This window comes from Typopeltis vanoorti, chromosome 9, assembly GCF_054136105.1.
Source record: "Typopeltis vanoorti isolate ZY-2024b chromosome 9, IOZ_Tvanoo_1.0, whole genome shotgun sequence".
Lineage (NCBI taxonomy): Eukaryota > Metazoa > Arthropoda > Arachnida > Uropygi > Thelyphonidae > Typopeltis > Typopeltis vanoorti.
In genome coordinates, this window is record NC_143557.1 from 41,925,098 (window position 1) to 41,944,121 (window position 19,024).

The 19,024-nt window shown below is 35.8% G+C and overlaps 1 protein-coding gene across 1 annotated transcript in view; it reads left to right on the forward strand.

The window, feature by feature from the left end:
* Positions 1-19,024, forward strand: part of Ttc30 (tetratricopeptide repeat domain 30) — a 232,626-nt gene that overhangs the window by 154,987 nt on the left and 58,615 nt on the right. The window contains exon 11 of the mRNA XM_090397606.1: positions 5,117-5,313. Within this exon, the coding sequence (XP_090253732.1) occupies positions 5,117-5,313 (197 nt within the window). The remainder of the gene's footprint in view (positions 1-5,116; positions 5,314-19,024) is intronic.

Consider the following 19,024-nt stretch of genomic DNA (forward strand, 5'->3'; position numbering starts at 1 on the left):
AACTGCAACACAGTAATAATGAATGAAAATTCTTCACTTTCACTGACATTCTGAAGATAACAAAAGCAGCAAGTACTATGCTTTTCTACATAAGTCTGTAACATTAATAAATCTGTACGCTGGGTGAGGAAACTTTAAAGGAGGTAGAGGAGATGAGAGATCTGGGAGTGGTGGTAGACAAGGACTTGAAATTCTGTGGCCACATTGCACAAGTTGTGAAGATGTCACATTGGATAATGGCAGTGATGCGGAGAACCCTGATATGCAGAAATAAAGAGGTTATGATGTCGTTGTATAAGGTCTTGATCAGGCCTCATATGGATTATGTGCACAGATTTGGTTGGCGGTTTTTCATGGTGACGAGGATATATTGGAAAGAGTCCAGAGAAGATTCACAAAGGTGGTCAGTGGTCTTTGGAATGTGGAGTATGAGGACAAATTGAGAGAATGTAAATTGCAAAGCCTCATGAATAGGAGGAGGAGGAGGCATGGGGGGGGATATGATTGAGACATATAAGCTAATCAGGGTTTGTTATCAGGTTGACATAGAAGAAATTTTTCATAGAATTTGGAGTGGGGGGGGTAGAACAAGATGCCATTGCTGGACACTGTGTAAGGAGGGTGTGAGCAGGTTCTTTGCATGGAGAGTGGTTGGTGAGTGGAATGCATTGCCTGTGTTGTGAATGTAGACACATTGAATCAGTTTAAGGCATGGTTTGATTGCATTCTCAGCGATAGTGTGTGTATCTCTCACAATGAATCTCTGACTCCATGGAAGTCAGATGTTAATAATAATAATATGCTCTCCCAGGCTTATTCACTATCAGACTCTATCTCATCACACCCTCTCCCAGTTCTGTATCTTTAGTGCCATCTATCATTAATTTTCTGCTTCTACCTAGAAAACATTCACAAATCTTCTCATATATGATCAGACTACTAATACTCTGTACCACTTTAATAAATCCAATGTGTAGATGCATTGTTTATATAATGTACAAAACTCTTAGGCAATGTAACTGCAACAGGTTAAAATGATACACAAATAAAAAAATATAGAATTAAAAAAAAGTATAAAAGGGAGATTAAAATAATACTATTGTTGTCATACCCCAAAAGATTTAATACATATGTCATTTTTTGTGAGAGATGCCACTTAGAAAAGTCTGATTTTCACTCATTCTATGTTACTCTGTGTCTGTAAGTTACTTCTTTGCTGGTCAGTTTGAATGATCTGCAGGATGAAAAAGGAATTTGCATGACAAAAAATTCTGCTTAATTTTTATAAGAGTAGCACCTCACTTTCAATTGGAAAGTCTTTAAAGTTCTTTGTGTTGCCATTGGGAATATAGTTATTAGTAACAGGGGGATATCCAGTTGTTTGTAGATGATGTGAAGTTGGGAAAGGTTATTTGTAATAGTACAGATATGGTAGCCCATCAGAAGGATTTCAATAAGCTGGACAGATGAGCAAATGAATGAGAGTTGTCTGTTTAATTCAGCTAAATGTAAAGTCTTGAAGTTTAGGATACATTGATGGGAGACTGCATACTCTGCTGGAGGAACTGTACAGGAGGAAGTAAGGGAGGCTAGGGATCTTGGTGTGATGATTGATAGAAACCTGGAGGTTCAGTAGACATATTGAAGATGGTGAAGGTAACACAGAGGATTGCTGCAATACCAAGATGGATGACCAGCAGAGATAGAAGAGTTGATTCCATTGTATAAATCCCTGATGAGACCACACCTGGACTATCAGTCTCCAGGATTTGAAGGGGATAATTCAACCTTGGAAAGAGTACAGAGGCAGATAACAAAAATGATATCTGCCTCTGTACAATGTCAGTTATGAGGATAGACTGAGGAAATGTGGACTGCAAAGTTTGGTAGATAGAAGGAGAGGTGATATGATTGAGAACTGTTAGTTGAAAATGGGAAGTTCTTTCATATGGTAGAAGAACATGGGAAAGGAACGAGGATAAGGGGCCATCCCCTGGAAGTTGTGATCAAGAAGGTGTGGCATGGTTTCTTTGCTTGGAGAGCAGTCAACTGTGAAATGCATTGCCTAATAGGGTGGCAAGAGTATGAATGAGTTCAAGGAGTGGTATGATAGACTTTGTTGTCTGGGATAGGCCTCCTGCGATGAGTCTTGTTATTACTCCATAAGGGTCCTGAATGATACTAACAACAACAATTATAATTATCATCATTCACCAGCATTCAAGCATAAAAGCTAGTCATCGTGTCCTTGCTAACCATATTCTTACAACATTTTAGGGGCAATCCTTCTTCTCTCCCTTCCTGTCATGTATTGAAAAATTTCTTTGGTGTCAATCCTGTAAAATCTCTTTAATATGATATGTTCCCTTTTCCATTTATCAACTAGCACATTTATAATCTACAGGCCTTCAGTGTGTCCTTACAGGAGATATTCCATATATCTTGCACAATCTTGGTCACTCACTTCTTCATCTCCAAGGAAATTAGGTGACCAGATTTGTAATAATTGTCAGTGTGGTATTCAACATCAGGGTAATCTGATGAACTGTTTTGGCCACCTTTGCAGTATACTTTCTAAACTTCAACTCCCTGTTCACAATCACACTGGAATTCATGACCTTACACTTTGCCACATTAAACTAGTTGATGTTATCTTATATGCCCATACTGCCAGTCTGCGAGCCTCCATAGTTCAGTTGATTTTGACAGTGCTGTTTGGTTGGAAAGACGTGCATTCAAGATTCAAGTCCCATCTAGGATGTGAAGAACCTTTATTAGGATTTTTCTTCTTAGGTTTTTCATCCCATAAAATAGACAAACTGGCTATTAGAACATACAATTAACAATGTATTGGCCCTGTAGCCTGAGTTGCTTCAGCCATAAATCCAAAATAACAAATAACTGCTAGTCTGTTTACATCCTGCAGATCTCTATGTCATCGTCATTAAATATTGCTTAACTCAGTTTTGCATCATCAACAAAAAACTGGATGCTGATTTACTAATTAAATAGTAGCAGCAGCCGAAGTACAAATACACCGCTAATTATCCACCTTCTCCTAGATTCATTTTCTGCTTGTTATCTGTTTGATATCTGTTTGTCAGCTATCCTCTTATCCATATCATCAGCTTCATATTCATCACCATTTATTTCATTTTACATTACAGAGTTCATTATTTGCTGACTTTGTACCAGATAATTCTGTTTTAACTTTATTTTTCTTCCTGATATGTTAAATTATAACTACATATTATTGTATCCTAATGCTTTTACGAAGTTCAGCACTATCATTGTGTGAGCCATTTCCTTTATCCAGCTCACTTGTTACTTTATTATAAAAAAAAAAAAGTGAGTAAATTACTAAGGTAATTTACTCACTTTTTACACCAAGACCTACTCTTCACGCTCTTCTCCCCCCCCCTCCAACGAAGTATCATGTTTCTTGTCCACCCATTCCTGAATTCTAATTTTTAACAACTTCTCCATTATGTTGTCCACCACTTGCTGAAGATACTAATGTTCTATAACAGAACTATTTTATCCTATTCTCACCATTGGTATCTTCCTTACCAGAGCAGATAATTAAACAGCTTGGTCAGAGTTGTGCTAATTCCTTTGCATATTTATGTAATATGTGGGTCAATATCCCATCTTATCCCATGGATGCTGCAATATATTCTGAGCACCTCCAGTATATCTGTGTCTTTTTCGTATCAGTCAGTATCATGTGACACTGCACTATTTCAATACTGCACCTATCTTGATAGTACGCCCTTGCAAAGTGATAATTTTGCAAAGTGTTACTCAACTATTTCATCTGCTTCTGCTATCTTCCTGACATCAACATCTGCTTATACTTGCTAACATCTCTTATCCTTCTGTGATCATTCTTCCTTTCACTGCATAGCTAAAGAACTGTTTGGATTTTTTTTAGTCTTCTCCTGCTTGTTTCCTCTCAAAATTTGTTTTTTCCTTCCTTGCTATGCTGGTCTCTGCTTTTTATGCTTGCCGATTATCTTTCTCTTTATATATAGAAATGGGTGATCTTAGATGGGCGAGTGGCATTATTATTCACAGCAACTATTGTTTAATGATGCCACTCTAATCTAACTTTTCCCTAATTTGTGCTCCTGACTCTGGGTATACATTGTGATACTGTATTCATCCAACACCATCTCCAAAGACTGCTAACATCTTTCTCCTCCAGATTCCAGATTCTCACAACATGGCATTGCATTCCACTTCTTATAATCACCTTGGATGATTAAACAGTATGTAATTCTTCACATATTATTATTTAATCTTCCAAGTCAAAACTGCATGATCACTCTTTCCTAATGGGATGCAATGTGGCTACCTGGATTATCTGACCATCACCAGCTCCAGAACTCTTGAACTTGAGTACATCTTAGCAGTTGTGTCAGTTCTGTTTCATTCTCTTTGTTTTCCTCCTTCCACTCTATGTTTCCCTGGTTGAAGTCCCCAATAACAATTACATAGTACTCATTATTCTAATTTACCAAAGAATGTGAGCATTCTCTCTTTATATCCCTTGCCATTAGCAACCAACTGTATATTTTATCCTTTTTGCCTCTTTCACACACAGCAGATTACTTCAGATGCACTGGCCTTTGCACCTGCTCCCTTTCTACCTCCTGCTGAATTCCTACTACTACTCTTTTTGGTTTCGATTCTACGGCTATCATTAGCAACCCCCTCCATTTCTCCCACCACCACCACCACACACCCATTCTACAGTTATTACAACAGATCACTAGTTAAAAAAAAAAATTTTGTTCTCTTCAAGAATAACATTCATCAAACAAAAATCTGCTTTTATTGAGTAAGTTAAGCTGCATAACTATAAACTGTAAAACAAAAAAAATATATGAAATATGAAAAATATAAATGAATATATGTTTACCTTTTTTCTGAATTAATATTTTCCTTTCAGAGATATTAATTTTATTTAACATCACATTGATTTTATTACCACAAATTGTAAAAGGGTGAAGTTCATCCTTTCATAAATTGCAGACTCTATACTGGATAATTCTGCATTACCTTTATTTTTCTTCCTGTTATTTTAAATTATAACTATATATTATTGTTTCAGTATTTATTCGATTTTCTTGATGCACTCATTACTCAACAAACTTCACCAGAAGAAGCATATCGCAAATTTGATGAGATGGCTGCACGTCATACTGAAACACTTCGTAAATTGACAAAACAAGTGCAAGAAGCAAGACAGAATCATGATGATGAAGGGATTAAAAAAGCAGTTAATGAATGTGAAGAGGCTTTAGAAAGGTAATATAACTTAAAAGTTTAACAAATAATAATAATAATAACTTCAGTTAAGTGTAATCATTTCAGTTATGTGTTGCTGATTTGAGTTATATAAAAAATGATTTATATTTTTTTTGATGATCTCACTTTGCAGAAAAAAAAATGTTACTGTTTATTTAGGGAATCAGGTGCATATAGAAAATAATATAAGAATAAATAGGCAGAATATATATGCATGTCATACTTTAACATTTAGGTTCTGAATTCGTGTTAAAGCTTCAGATTAACATTAAAAAAGTCCATATATAAGTTCCAGGAGTCATTAATAGTTTTAGTGGTTTGAGCTGAGTTGTGCTAGTAACAGTATGGAGAATGAATTCATTTTTATTTAAACACTGGTTTGCATTTACCATGACCTGTCTCAATCCACTTAACAATAGACTATAGATACCTTAAGTAGGTCAGAGTCATTTAGCCTTGTGGTTGGATTTGAATAGTGACATCTAAATCGTGTGTGTGTGTGTGTGTGTGTGTGTGTGTGTGTGTGTGTGTGTGTGTGTGTGTGTGTGTGTGTGTGTGTGTGTTCCTGCTAGTAAAGTTTTCAGGTTGCTATGATATTGATGGTTCATCTGACATTTATACAGCACTTTCCTCATGCATGTCAGCTAGATTTGAGTCTTAGCATAGAAGTGTAAAAGATGTTTTTGAATATGAGTAAATTATTATTCTCAGTAATTTTTATATTACAGGTTGTCTCAGAACTGTTTTCACCATAATGGATCAATAATAATATGTTGAAAGCAAGTAAGGTGGTATTGATATTATTGCTTACTTGCTTTCAACTCTTAGTAATATTCATCTCTACTTAGTAACATTCATCTCTACCAAGTCATGAGAAATAGATCTCATGACTTGGTAGAGATGAATGTCAATCAGCAAGGTGTGAACACACTTCACAATTTTGGCATTGTAGTCATTGTATTCTGGGGTTTTAATTTCAGCCATCTTTGTCAAGTGTTCTTTGAATGTTAATAATCTAACTGGAATGACTCTGAGATAAGTTCTGTAGCATTTTATTGTGCAATTTCTAAAATTGACTTTAGGAACTTATGACACATAAGTGCTGTGGGGGAGTCAGTGTAGAAATGAAAAAAGAATCTGTGGCATGTTTGTTTACTGAAAAAGGAGGAAGAGAAGTTGGTTCAGTAAGTTTGAAGGTGAACAGTAAATGGTTCATCAGCAGCTACTCTTGTTCTTACAGTTGTAGAAGAAAGTGGAGGAATGATGGTAGCCAGTTCAGCAAAGCATTGTCCATGAAAATATGTATATATAAAAAAAGACAGAAACAGAATGTATATGTGAGAATGATTGGAGTGAATTTGTGAGAGACAGAGGAGTCCTTATTTAATAGAATTACAAATTATCCTTTTCTGAATAGCATTAAGTATTCTTAGGGAGATTTTAGGTGTATGATGTGCAGATGTGTGAGTACTGTTTCAAGGTTGATAGATGTGGAATTTATAGTGTTAGCAGTTTTATAGGTGAAAAGTAGTCTTAAGTACAAAACTACACTCATTTTATGGGGGGGGGGGGGCTGAATAAACTGTTGTGTTTATAAAGCCAGAAAAGGTTAAAGGTGTAAGTAAGAGAAATCTGATCATTTTTGACAATCAGGGTAGTAAAATAAGTGAATTGAGATTTTTTTATTTTGCAAGAAATAAGGTTTTCTTATTTCTTGTATTCTGGTAACATTATTATAATTCCCAGCCACTGAAGAATAACAAAGAGATCAGATTTAAGGCATTAGTTATAGAATGTTTATCCTATCTATAGCTTTGCTGTGTTCTGTCACCAGGAAAGTTATGAGTTGAATTTGAGATCAGTGACAGAAAGTCATTTATATACAGGATGAAGAGAAAGGTGAAAACACAGCCCTGCAGTACTACAGCTTTGGTGGGAAAATCTGAAGAGAGTATCAACCATGGGATACATTGAATAATCTGAGAATGATCTTTCAAAAGAGGTGGAAGGTAGAACATGAGATGGGAGTTTATGAGGAGGCCTCTGTGCTAGACTGGATCAAATACCTTAAAAATGTCAATAATAACCCATAATCAAAGGTGGGACAGTAATAACCAGAAGATCAGCTAAATTGGTGAAATCCATATTACTGGTCATTAATTAACAGATGAGTTTCCAGTGGAAGAATTTGGCTGTTGACGACCTTTCCCTGATTTTTGAGACAATTGAAGTTAGAACGATCAGATGATAGTTTGTTGGCTGACGTTTATCACTTTTTGGAGTGGACTGAATATGCACTTGTTTCCATGATGCATGGTAGATACCAGTCAAGTAGGAAAAACTGAAAAGACAATATAGAATAGGTGTTAATTCAAGCACAGGTTTATGCACAGAAGGTAGGAAACTATCCTTCTGATTTCTTTGTGAGGATTAGCAGTTTTTGCTGCAGTGAGAGGATTGGGGAGAGATAATTTTCTTAGTCATCAGTGCAAGTGTTGGACTAATGACAAGTGTTGATGTAAGTGAGATGAAAATATAGATGGGCAGAAAAAGTTGTATTCATCATCCTGCATTTGAACAGGACACACTTTTCAGCATTTGGCCCTTTCAAAATCAGAACTGAATTTGTTGAGTTTTTTCCCACCTGTTCCGAGCTACAATATAGGCTAACTTAAAAGCCATTGGTGATATGCTGATTTTTTTTTTTTTTTTTTTTGCACTGCCATTTAGCACACTTGTTGAAGACCAAACCTTTGGATAGTTTAGGGTGGAATGGAAGGAGTAGAAACCACAGAGGTCATCCCATTTTGACGTAAGAAGGAGATTGAATTAGTGAGGAATGTTCTATAGTACCGTATTTTTCGATAGATAACGCGGTTATCTATACAAAAAAGTCTGAATTCATTAAAAAATGAACTTGTGCGGTATACATTTGAAAGTTATGAGAGGTAAATCAAATGTAATAACAAAACAGTATTACTTAATATTTATTGAACATTACACTATTCAAATCCAAAAAATTCTTCATCAGACTCAATATTGAAAGAATCAATTGCATTAAAAATTCCGTTTAGTATTTCTTCAGCTTCCATTTCAGAAGATACATCGTCATGTCCGGTGACATAATCATTGTTACCGGACACCACTGCATTCCCTTTTGCTTTAATGAAACCATTTCTTAAATTGTTAAAACACTTAAATTGTTTCTCTTCATAAATCCAAAAACCCAAGATGGGTAGGCCTTGAAATCCTTTATATTATCGTTTTCACAATTCTTTTTGATTCATGCAGCGCACGGAGAGTAGATATTCTGATACCTTTAACCCTTTCACTAACAACCCAATCAAACAGTTTTTTTTTCTATGGTTGGCCACAAGCACCTTTAAACCTCATAGCACGCTTCCTTGTATGTAAAGATTTCAGGACTTTTCAGTCTTTTGCCATTCACGAACACTACTTTCTCCAACGCTCAACAATCTACCAGCTTCACGATTCCCTTTTTCCTTTGCTACTTCTACCACTTCAATCTTGAACTGCACTGTATAGGATTTTTTGGCACACTTTTCGATTTATGCAGCGCACGGACAGTAGATATTCTGATACCTCTAGCTCTTTCACTAACAACCCAATCAAACAGTTTTTTTCCTATGGTTGGCCACAAGCACCTTTAAACCCTCATAGCACGCTTCCTTGTATGTAAAGATATCAGGACTATTTTAGTATTTTGCCATTCACGAACACTACTTTCTCCAACACTCAACAATCTACCAGCTTCACGATTCCCTTTTTCCTTTGCTACTTCTACCACTTCAATCTTGAACTGCACTATATAGGATTTTTTGGCACACTGTGTGTGCCTGTTTTCTGCCTATATCTATACATCAAAAGGCATGATGAAAATGTTGGGGGGGGGTGCACATTATCTATTGAAAAATACGGTAAAAGAAACTTTATGAGATTATAGTCTGAGTTACCAAAAAGCAAACTTCTACATACAAGTGTATTTGAAAGGACAGCTTGTAGGAAAGGTCAGGGGTGTAAGCAAGTATCATCTGATATTTTGGTGGGTAGATATACTATCTGCATTAGGTCATTGCTAACAGCACTTACGTCAGCATTCCCTGCCAGGCAAGCCAGTTTGAGTTGTTAATGTTGAGGTTCTCAAGGGAGATGCTCTTACCATTTGGCTATTGGGAATTCAGAAAATTATTATTACTGTTAACTCCAGACCTCCATGGAGTCAAAAGATCCAGTGCAGGGGAGGTACACACTGTCACATGCACACAAACATTCCTTATAAAATTGTGCTTTAAACTCATTAAACGTGTCTGTATTCACCACACTCTCAGTCAATGAATTCCACTGACCACTCTCCATTCAAAGAACCTGCTTGGCATCACTCCTTTGCTCTTGCCCTCCTTATACTAAATTTAGTTTAATCCTTTATCCAAGTGTGAGCAAACAAAGTTTGCACCTGAAAGTATCTTCAGGACTGTGGTAAGGTGGTACAAAACCACCTTACCCCAGTCCTGAAGATACTTTCAGGTGCAAACTTTGTTTGCTCACACTTGGATAAAGGATTAAACTAAATTTATTATACTCTAACCAAGTGAAAAATAAACTTTCAACCTCCTTATACTGTTTCCAGGAATGACCTTTTTATTGTTCTACTCCCTCTCCCATTTTATGAAAAATTTCTTCCATGTTAACCTAACAACTCCTGACCATTTATATGTCTCAATCATATCCTGTTTTCCGCCTATTCATGAGAATTTGCAAATTGCATTCCCTCAATTTGTCTTTATACCCTCTATTCCAAAGACCAGTTACCCTTAGTTAATCTTATCTGTTTCCTTTCTAATATATATCCTCATCACCATGTGGCCAAGTTGTGCACAATAACCCATATTACCCAGACTATTTCAACCTTTATTGAGGTAAAAAAGTAAAGAGTTGCTCATCATAGGTCTACAGTAGTTAGTATAGGGGTGCAAGAGAGCCTGAGGGTATTAGAAGAAAGAAAAGACAGATAGATAGCATGAGAGATAGAGAAAAGGTCTCGGCTCTTTTATATTATCATATAGCCAAAGGCTATCAGTTTTCCTTTGTCACCAATCTCATATATGAAGGTGGTCTGAAAAGTTCTCGGCTTAACAATGAAAAAATGAATTCATAATTTCAAAATTATTTTTATTTTTCAATATAATCTCTCTTAAGACTAATACATTTATTCCAGTGATGCTCCAGCACCATTATCACATCCCTGTAGTGGTTCTCAGTATGATCTGCAAAATACCCCTCTACAGCTTCAATCACCTCTTGATTCGAAGAAAAACACTGACCTGTGAGGAAGAGCTTTAGTTTTGGGAAGAGATAGAAGTCAGAGGGAGCTAAATCTGGGGAATAGAGTGAATATTCCAACAATTCATATTGCAGATCCCTTAATTTTCCCCATTGCCAAAACACATTTGTGGGCAGGTGCATTGTCCTGATGAAAGATGATTTTTTTCTTCTGCAAACTGGGTCTTTTCTCATGAATTTTTTTGTCTAGTCTGGTTAAAAGATCTGAATAATATTCCCCCATTATTGTTTTACCCCTTTTCAAGATAATTAATAAACAAAATGCCTTTAGCATCCCAAAACACTGATATCGTGACCTTTCCTGCTGATGGAATCGACTTTGTCTTCTTTGCCGCTGAACAACTGGCTTTTGTCCTCTGTTTTGACTGCTGTTTGGATTCTGGTGTGTAATAGTGAATCCAAGTCTCATCCATAATAATAAATCGACACACAAAACCAGTTTTATTCTTGTTAAAACGCACCAAGCACTGTTCAGAGATTTTCATGCGAGTGCGTTTTTGATTTGCTGTAAACAAGCACAGCACCCATCTTACGCAAAGCTTTTTCATTTGCAATTCTTCATGCAAAATATATTCTACACGTTCTTTTGAAATGCCTATAGTCTCAGCTATTTCACTCACTTTGACTCGGCAGTCATCCAATACCATATCATGCACTTGATCAGTAATTTCTGTTGTTGTTGTGGGACATTCTTCATGTGGACATCCACATGAAGGATGTCCAAAGAAGTTACACTTTTTTGGACATCCTTCATGTGAATCATCTTCAAGGCTGGTACAGCCACGTTTAAACTTGGAAGCCCATTTTTCTTAATTGTCAAAAATGAAGGAGAAGAGTGCCCATGAACTTCAAATGAATTTCTTTTGCCGTTAAACCTTCTTTTACAGAGAATTTTATAACTGCACGATACTCATTTTTATCCATTTCAAGGGATACAAACAACACTTTTGCTTCAGATAGCTATAAAACAAACTACTTGATAGAATAACTTGCAATTTCACATGGATGCTTATGACAGATGTATCAACTTACAAAAAAAATCTTGCCGATAAAGTTGCCATCTATGGTCGAGGCTGAGAACTTTTCAGACCACCCTCGTAGATGAACAACCAAAAGACTATTGGAAGTTTTTTCCCACTTGGTTAGACTATAATAAATTTAGTTTAATCCTTTATCCAAGTGTAAGCAAACAAAGTTTGCACCTGAAGTATCTTCAGGACTGAGGCAACTCGTGGTAAAGGTGGACTAAGCTCTCATCACTCCTTGTATCTCCCGTAATACAAAGCACATCTCCTTGCAGACATGTATAATGCTATGTTCTTTTTAAGTCATTAAAATTATTGAACATGTTCATAAACCAAGTCAGTCTGCATACAAATAAATAAATATATATATATATATAATCTCTAACATATATATAAATATATATAGATAGTTAACATATAAATATGTTATGTTAAATATATATAAAATATATCTTTATAACATATTTATCTTTAATATATATATATATATATATATATATATATATATATATATATATATATTAAAGATACCAAGAAATTATGTACTTGGTTTTAATCCTTTTCCCAAGGAAGCAAAACAATGTTTTGTGTTTTTGAAATATATTCACATCTGAGATACTTGTACATAGAAGCTGATGACTTCATATTACTTGCCTTAGTATGTATCCCATAATGCAAAGCATTATGCGATGACTTCATACTAAGGCAAGTAATATGAAGTCATCCTCTTTCAGATATGTATAATGCTATGCTTAATGGGAAGGGCCACTACCCAGACCGGTTTCGACCTTTATTGAGGTCTCATCAGTGGGAGCCAGACCCAGAAGTGGTGTTACTAAGGCAGAAGCAATGGAGAAGTCATATTTACCTATACGAGTTCCCAAAAGGTGTACCACCTTATTATTAAATTACTCTGGATTTATAGAAAGATGTTGGAAGTTTTTTCCTGCTTGGTTAGACTATAATAAATTTAGTTTAATCCTTTATCCAAGTGTTGCACCTGAAGTATCATCAGGACTGAGGCAACTTGCGGTAAAGGTGGGGGTAGTGGCCCTTCGCTTAATGCATAGCATTATACATGTCTGCAAGGAGATGTGCTTTGCATTATGGGAGATACAAGGAGTAATGAGAGCTTGGTCCACCTTTACCAAGAGTTGCCTCAGTCCTGAAGATACTTCAGGTTCAATCTTTGTTTGCTTACACTTGGATAAAGGATTAAACTAAATTTATTATAACCAAAAGACTAATTGAAACTAAAGTGCAAGGATGACTGATACTCAGGTAGTTAGCCCCATTTGAGTTAACTGCCTTGAGTTGGTCTTCTCTGTGTGGGATTTCTCTCCAGTCATCCCTGCAATCGACTAGGACCACATTGAATAAAGAAGATGGAACTATTTAAAAAAACCTGTCATAGCAAGAATAGACAGAATTTTGTCTCCCTCTGCTGAATATTACATAATGTTGGTTCTCTGCACTATCTTGTCATAAATTTGATATCTTCTAGAATGCCTCTTTCTAAATACAAAAATCATCTGACTGAACAATAAAATTTCCACAATACAATATTCTAAAGCATTTGGATGTCATAGTGCTTGTTTTCAAATCCATGTTTCTTTCTAACCTTCCATAAATGGTATTTTAATTCATTAATTATAAAAATCAAAATTCTCTTCACATTGCTTACAGGTAGTGGATATTGAAAAAAAAATAACCTGTTCTGTTGTAAGTAATGAAATGCCCAATACATTACATAATATGTTTTACAAATACTCAAGGCAAGAGGGAAGCTGTAGAATGCATGTTCTACTGTTTCCAATCAGTAACAGATGCCACAGATTGGATCTCCGATGTTCAAGTACCCCCATTTGATGGTATTGACTGGAAGGGTGGCCATATGCAATTCTCTAAGGAAGATCCCTTCTGTTAGGGTACCCTTGGAACTTCCACAAATTGTGAAACATGGTATTATTGTCAGTACCCAACTATGGAATTTGTTGGTGAAAGAGATTAAAGATTTCTTTATACCAAATTTTACTTTTTTTTTAATGGAAAGAATGTCAATGCCAGCATGTTTTAGCAATCTTAAAGTTAAGCACAAAGTATTGTAGTATTCAGGAACAATTTCAGCTTTTGAACCTTTATAATCATTATAATCAAACAGGGGAAGATGAAACCTAGGTAGTACAGGGGAAGGTCTGCACATGTTTGATTAGTCTGCAGTATTTTATGGATTTTTGAAACTGTATTGCTTAAATAGCAGAATTTTAAAACTGGAAGCCCAAATCCTCCATGCTTCTTTAATAGTTGAAGAAATTCCTTCTCAACTTCTTGGTATCAGCTGAACCAAAAAAAATGGTACAGGCTTACTATATAATTGTTTTTCTTCAACTTCTGTGATATTTGTAATATTTATTATGTACAACTGAGCAGGAAGGATTATGGTTTTGAGTGCTATGGCCTTAGAAGAAAAGGAGAATGGCCCTGTTTTCCAGTCTTCTAACATTTCCAAGTTCTTGGACTGGTAATATTGGGTAAGTGGAGAAGAGAATTCCAAGTATAATGAGGGGTTTTGGGGTTATTCCAAAAGAAATGCCTCCAAGATCTCACTTTCCATAAACTTTTAATTTTGTCTTGTCTGCATTAGTAGTTAATCCACTGATTTTGCTGAATTTTTCTGAAATACCAAAAAATATATACATGGAATCATTATCCTTCAAAGTGCCCACTATATCATTGACCATATTTTCCGTAATAGTTGAAGGAACTGTTATTCCTTGCACAGCATGCGTACTGTTGACTTCCTGTAAGAATGGTTCAAGAACCAATGCAAAGAGCAGTGGACTGAGGGCAACCTTGCTTTACTCCTTTTTGAATTTTGACCAGGTCTGACAGGAACCCATTAACTAGGAGGTGGGTAGTTGAATTGGCATAGTCTCCTTTGATAATGGATAGCAGCTTTTTACCTGCACCAATTTGCTGGAGGATGTGAAATAGAAAGGGATGCCGGAAATTATCAAATGCTTGAGTAAGGTCTACTGATAGCACTGCCATCGACTGCTTTTTCACGTTAACTAAGCACATTAGATCACATAGCAGAAATAGATTAAATTCTACTGCTTGACCTGGTACTCCATACACCTGTATGCTTTTAATTATATATCTTATTCCCACTTTGAGCCTGTTATTGATAATGCGGAAAAATATCTTGTAGTCAGTATTAGGTCTCCAGCTACTGATTAATGTGTGATCTCTATTAGGTTTTGGAATGAGGATAGGTATGGCTTGCTACAAATTCACTTGGTATGTGTCCTGTTGAGAGAAAGCAATTGAATAGTATAATTAGAATGGGAAGAATAAAATCCCAGGCCTCGCAATAAAGTTCTGACCCTAGACCATCAGGTCCTGGGAATTTTCTTGTCTGGCATTATTTATAGGCTGTGGTAATTTCAGATGCTGTAATGGGTCTGTCAAGCCCATCTTGGATATGAACAGGGAAAACCATTAATGTTCCAGGTTATAATTTCCAACAGTACTATTGTCTTCAAACAGATTTTTGTAATGTTTTTGAAAGGAGTCAAGGATGTCTGGAGTGGTGGACATGTCTTCTCCAGTAATGCAGATTTGAGTGATAGTCCTTTCTTTGTGAAATTTAGTGAATTGTCTGTTGAAGAAAGCAGCTGAAGGGTTGTCTGCTAGGTGCTGCTGTGTTGTTATCTTAAAATTTCTTTCTTAATGTTAATGTTTCTAATGATGTTGCTACATTCTATTCCATTGTGTTTGGTTTGTTACGAACCAGCTTCTCTCTTTATACAGGTGTTTCAACTTTTTTTTTCCTTTTGAGGAAAGCCTATTCCTTTCCCCATTCTATCATATTCTGTTTTACTGCTTGTTTGAATTTTAACCACATATCCCAATTCCAGGCAACGTTATTCTAATTGGAACAGAGGGTCTGGAATTTGGTTGAAAAGATCACTGGAAAATTTGGTGGAAATCTCCATGGTCTGGAACAGATCTCTACTCTTTCCCATGCAGTGGAACTTAAGTAAAACTAGATTATGATCTGACATGTTGATGTCAAGATGTTTTAATTATCCTCAATTATCCTATTTATAAGGGAAGAAGAGATATAAATTCGATCAATAAGAGTACCAATACCTAGATTCATGTGCGTGTAAGCCTGGAGTTTAGGATTGCGAATCCTCCATATGTCTACTAGTTGACCATTGTCAAGACATGTTTTTAACTGTGCGTATCCCACTTTTCCACTCCTGGGGTGTCCTCCTATTTTGTCTAATGTGGGGTTTTCAATACAATTCCAGTTTCTAGATGCTATGATGTAATGGCCACCGTATAAATATGGCTCCAATTCCTGGAAGAATTTCCGTCTAACTGTTCCATTGGATGGAGCATAAACATTTATAAATCTTATTACACATCCACAGTATTTCCAGTCTATTGTCAAGATTCTTCCTTCTGCATCCCATTGGATATTACAGAATGATCCAAGTAGGGGGCCAAGAATAAGAACTCCTACTCCAGCTCTGTTAAATCTTCCAAAGCTCCAATAAGGAAGAAGTGAATATCTGTCTGTTTAAGTTTTTATATTTTTATACCTGCAGAAGTGTGTTTCTTGGAGAAATAAAAACCTAATATTATGGCGTAGCATAAGTTTCCATATAGTTTCTTGTTTAATTTGCCTGTGTAATCCTCGTATGTTTAATGAAGTGTCACTGGTAAGTCTTCAATCTCTGAAAGAGTGGTTGTGTAGCCTGCTTCTTATAAACAGATTTCCAGTTTTTTACAGTTGCTTTCCATTATTTCAATTTCTTTCTTAATTTGGAAGCTAGTTATTTTCTTTTCATGTAGGTGATAATTGTACTGAGAAAACTTTGAATCAGTAAACTTTATTATATTTTCTTTAATTGTATCTCTTGCTTTTCCTTTATTAGCATGAGAAGGTTCTTCCTATTCCATAAACTCTTCTGAGCCTGAAGAGTTTTCATTTGATGATCCACAGCCTTCTCCATCTTTGCATTTTTTATTATCTCTTTTTCTTTTAGATGTAGTTCCTTTTTTAAATTTTTTGTGTTTATCCTCAATTTTTTTTATTAATTCATCTTTCCTTTTTGATGATCTTGTCTGCATATTAAATTCTTTTAGTTGTCTTACTTCTTTTTCTGTTTCTTCTCTGGTTTCTCCTTATAGAACAGTTTCATGTTTTTGCATTTCGTTTTGTACCTGTTCAGTTGCTATACTAGGTTCATTATTGATAATTTCAAATGATGTTCCATCAATATTTGACTGGGAAAGTGGTTTCTGCTGATGTGGAGTTTGGGGGCTAATTTCTAGCTGATTTGGTGATCTTTTTTGTCTGAATATTAAATTCTTTTAGTTGTCTTACTTCCTTTTCTGTTTCTTCTCCGGTTTCTCCTTGTAGAACAGTTCAGTTGCTATACTAGGTTCATTATTGAACCTAGTTTCACGACTATATATGTTCCATCAGTATTTGACTGGGAAAGTGGTTTCTGCTGATCTGGAGTTTGGGGGCTAATTTCTAGCTGATTTGGTTGTACACTTTTTGTGATTTTACCAAGTGTAGTTTGTTTAAAAGTGCTGTCTTTACTAGATTGAATTGGAAAATCCAGGAACTCTTCATTCTGCTTCTCTGATATATATATATGGTGTTCTAATTGACTCTACCGGTGCTCCCACTCTCTCAGCAAAAGTTATAAAAAGATGGGTATTAACGCAGGGTTCAGAATTTTTGCATTTCTGACAGGGTTTGAAACACTGATTAGCAATATGTCCGATCTTCATGCAGTTGAAACATTTAGATTTGGAGCAGTTTCCACCCAAGTGATCGTATGAACCACTGGCACTGCTTTTGTACTTCATGATGGTTTACCATAACTCAAGTTGTACTGATGTTGACAGAATTTGGTACGAGCATCTCCATATCCATCGTGAAGGTGACTTCATGAGAAAAACAGTTTGAATCTTTGCCTGATAAACGCTTTCACATATTACTAATCTTACCCCATTTTGAAAATGTCTGTATAAGAATTTCATTGCTGTTCTCTGTATGTTCCATCAAAAATTTTTCGATTTTTATTGTTTTTACCTGGCTTCCGACCATTACAGGAATAACTTTGCTGCCTTCAAAAGTAAAACCCTGTAATATCTCTTGTTTCCACATCTTTGACTACAATTAAATATTTCCCTCTGCCATAAGGGATGTGAGAATAAATCTTATTTGCTCCCCAACTATCTCTTTTAAAACCTTAGTTACCCATCGCGCTTCTTCATATCCAGGAATTTCAATTCCTAGAGTTTGCACCCTTGGAGGAATTGGTACCATTATCTCAGGTGGGGAAAAGAACTATAACCTCTGCATTTGTAAGAGAGAGAGAGAAATTTTCATTCACAAGACTGAGAATTAAATAATCCCATGATACAGAAATAATTCTACACTACCAGCAAATGCTTTATTTGAGCTACTGTAAAATGGCAGCTGTGATATCGCCAGAAGTAATCCCATAATGCAGATATTAACTGCACTACCAGCAATTTTAATATTTATTTTAATAAAGATTAGTGCTGGTAGGGGTGAAACCACCACTAGCACCAGTAAAATAAAATCTAAGTGAAAAACAAACTAAAGAAAACCAAAGTACCTTAGTAATTAAAGATACCAAGAAATTATATACCTGGTTTAATCCTTTATCCAAGTGTAAGCAAACGAGTTGGTACCTTTAATTTATAGTATAACCAAGTGGAAAAACTTCCAACAACTATCTCTAATCCAGAGTATTTTAATAATAAGGTGTGACACCTTTTGGCTACTTATATAAGAAATTGTGACTTTGGCATTACTTAAACTTTAGTATCACCTCTGGATCTGGCTCCCACTGATGAAACCCCCAATAAAGGTTAAAACCGGTCTGGGTAGTGATCCTTCCCATAATGCATAGCATTATACATACCCATAAGGATTTGTGCTTTGCATTATGGGATACTAAGGCAAGTGATATGAAGTCATCCTCTTCTTTATACGAGTTGCCTCAGTTCTGAAAACACTTCAGGTGCAAACTTGTTTGCTTACCAGGATTTTGCTTAATGTGGGATTTGATTGACACAGCGAAATTAATTGTGACAGTCCCTTTATATATGCAGCAAGAGTTTTACTTAACGCACCTTTAAATTTACCATACAAAAGCATGCAAGTCTCGAGCAGTGTTTCCTGGCCAAGAGAAAGAAAGTTGCGAGCATGATGACGTCATTCCTCCCATGAGAAATAACTTAGCTTTCAAAGCTCTTTTGTTTTT